Source organism: Elaeis guineensis, chromosome 15 (assembly GCF_000442705.2).
Source record: "Elaeis guineensis isolate ETL-2024a chromosome 15, EG11, whole genome shotgun sequence".
Lineage (NCBI taxonomy): Eukaryota > Viridiplantae > Streptophyta > Magnoliopsida > Arecales > Arecaceae > Elaeis > Elaeis guineensis.
Genome location: NC_026007.2, coordinates 60,101,619 through 60,104,018, shown reverse-complemented (window position 1 = coordinate 60,104,018; position 2,400 = coordinate 60,101,619). Strand labels below are relative to the sequence as shown.

Genomic DNA, 2,400 nt, shown 5'->3' with positions numbered 1-2,400 from the left:
TATATTATGGGGAGAGAACAAATAGAACGAAGCCAATGCTTAGATCATACACTATCATGCTCCCTGATATTGTAAAAAGGAAGCCCGCAGAAACAATTAAGCACAACCCCCCCCCCCCCTCCCCAACAAAACCAAAACAAAAAAAAAACTTAATTCATTAGTCAGGAAGACTTCAGTTAGCTGTTTCTGCACATGGGAAAAAAAATGCAGTGTAAAAATACATACAAATGAGTGTCACTACGATGACATGAAATCCATCCCAAATTAATTAGAAGATGTATGGACGCGGGCCCAAAGCCACTAGGCATATGAAATTGAACAACATAACATGCATCTTGAACAAGCATGACAAGAACATGAGCAGGGTAGTTCTTCAGCTAAGTCATTTGAATGCCTAATGTCATACATATAGAAGAAACCCAGTCCAGCTAAAATCCTGGAATTTATGTGTCAATTGAAGCAGAAATTAAACAACAGAAAATGAGACAAGGAAAGAAGATGAAACAACACCCGGATTGCATCTGAGAATCAAATAATCCTTCGCAGCATCCTCGGCTTCGGCTTCCTCACAAAGCTCAACCTCAGCTTCCTCAGCCGCCTCCTTTTCTTCGCCATCTTCTCCGGCAAAGTCAGCCTCTTCTTCTCCTTCTTCACCTTCTTCACCTTCACATACCTCGGATTCACCTTGTATACCTTGGGCACCACTGGAACGCCTCGAGCCGCTGCCTCCTTGAACAGAGCATTCGCCCTGTCCACCTGGTTGTGCTCTGCCAGCTTCGCCATCAACAAATCATAGGTCTTGATCCCCGGGGCATGGCCATACCCCTTCATCATCCGAAACACCTTCATCGCATGCTCCACCCGCTCGATCCCACACAAAATTTTGATGAATCCGTAGTATGCCTTGATGTCGAGCTTGTCGCCGAACCCAGCCGCCCTCATAAATCCAATCATCTCGTCGCCCTCCGACACCCGGGCGGCCTGGTACAAGCTCCGAATGAGAGCGAGGTAAGTCTCTGCATCCGGGGAGCAGCCCCATTCGCCCATGGTCCGGAAGAGCTTCATGGCATCCTCGGTCTGCCGGATCTTGCAGAGGTTGGAGATGAGGACACGGAAGGTTTCGGCATCCCGAGGAATGCCGGAGGCTTCCATCTCAACGAGGAGCTTGTCAGCCTCCGGCTTGAGTCGGAGGGGATCCTTTTTCCGGCAGAGACGGCAGACGCAGTCCAAGATCGAATTGTAAGCCGGCGTGCCAAGCTCGAACCCACCGCGGAGCATCTCGCCCATAAGGCGGCGGGCCTCGTCGAGCTTCCCGGCGGCGGACCAGCCTCGGATGAGGGCAGTGCATATCTCTTCGTCGGGGAAGATCTCGTCGGCGTATCGCTTGACGGCGCGCTCCGCGTGGCTGGGGAAGCCGTGGTCGGTGAGGGCAACGACGAGGGCGACGAGGGTGGGGCGGTCGCGGTGGAGGCCGAGTTCACGGGAGAGGGTGTCGAAGAGGTGGACGGCCTGGGTGGGGCGGCCAGCACGAGAAAGGCGGTCGACGGCGGCCGAGAAGGAGAGGGGACCGGCGGAACGGCGGAACTCGGAAAGGAGTTCGGATATGGCCTTGAAGTCGCGGCGGCGGCCGAGGAAGTGGATGAGGAGAGAAAGGGACTCGTCGGTGGCGGTGAAGGAGCGGTGGCGGACGATCCAGCGGTAGAGGTCGATGGCGGCGCGGCCGGCGGTGGGGGAGAGGTCGAGGACGCGGTGGAAGAGCGGGGTGTTGAAGCGGACGTCGGAGAAGTGGAGGGAGAAGTGGCGGGGGAGGTCGAGGTGGGAGGAGGAGGGATCGGCGGTGGCGGAGAGCTTGACGAGCTCGGCGGAGATGGAACGGGCGAGGTCGGAGGGGTCATCGGAGGCCTCAGAGGCGGCGGCAGTGAATTGGGAGGAGAGGGATCGGGCGGCGGCGGTCAGGAGGGGAGGATGCGGCGGCGGAGAAGGGGAAGAAGGCAGGAAGCGGCGGAGGATGGGGCGGAGAAGGGACGGGTGCGGCGGCGGTCTCCACATTTTGCTCTCTCTCTCTCTTCTGAGACCAAGAATTGGGAGCAGAGGGTTTAGGAAGGATACCAGACAACGGTCGTTGGAAACTGGCTGCAACCCTAAAATCCTAAATTGGCGTTGTTGTAACCCAACTTAATTTGGACATTGCTCCTAGCATGCGTCCATAACAAGCTGTATGGTAGAAAATCAAATTGATTTGAACTTGTAACACTTAGTTTAGAGGGTGTTTGTTTATTTGCAATTGGATAGGCTGCACTTGCAAATGCCATAGTTAATTGTTGGAGTCCAAAAAATAGAAATCACAGGCTGCAATTGAACTGTAAAAATGATCTAAAGATTGTAATTTGGCAAAATTGG

At 54.2% G+C, this 2,400-nt stretch overlaps 1 protein-coding gene across 1 annotated transcript; it reads right to left on the bottom strand.

Annotated features, from left to right (window-relative positions):
* Positions 1 to 346: 346 nt before the first annotated feature.
* Positions 347 to 2,153, bottom strand: LOC105058105 (small ribosomal subunit protein mL104 (rPPR9)). The gene has a single exon (XM_010940899.4). The coding sequence runs from the start codon at positions 2,047 to 2,049 to the stop codon at positions 529 to 531; it is 1,521 nt and encodes a 506-aa protein (XP_010939201.1). The 5' UTR covers positions 2,050 to 2,153; the 3' UTR covers positions 347 to 528.
* Between the last annotated feature and the right edge of the window lie 247 nt (positions 2,154 to 2,400).

What these genes read in the sequence shown, in the direction of transcription:
- LOC105058105 (XM_010940899.4), bottom strand. Translation starts at nt 2,049, where the DNA reads ATGTGGAGACCGCCGCCGCACCCGTCCCTTCTCCGCCCCATCCTCCGC.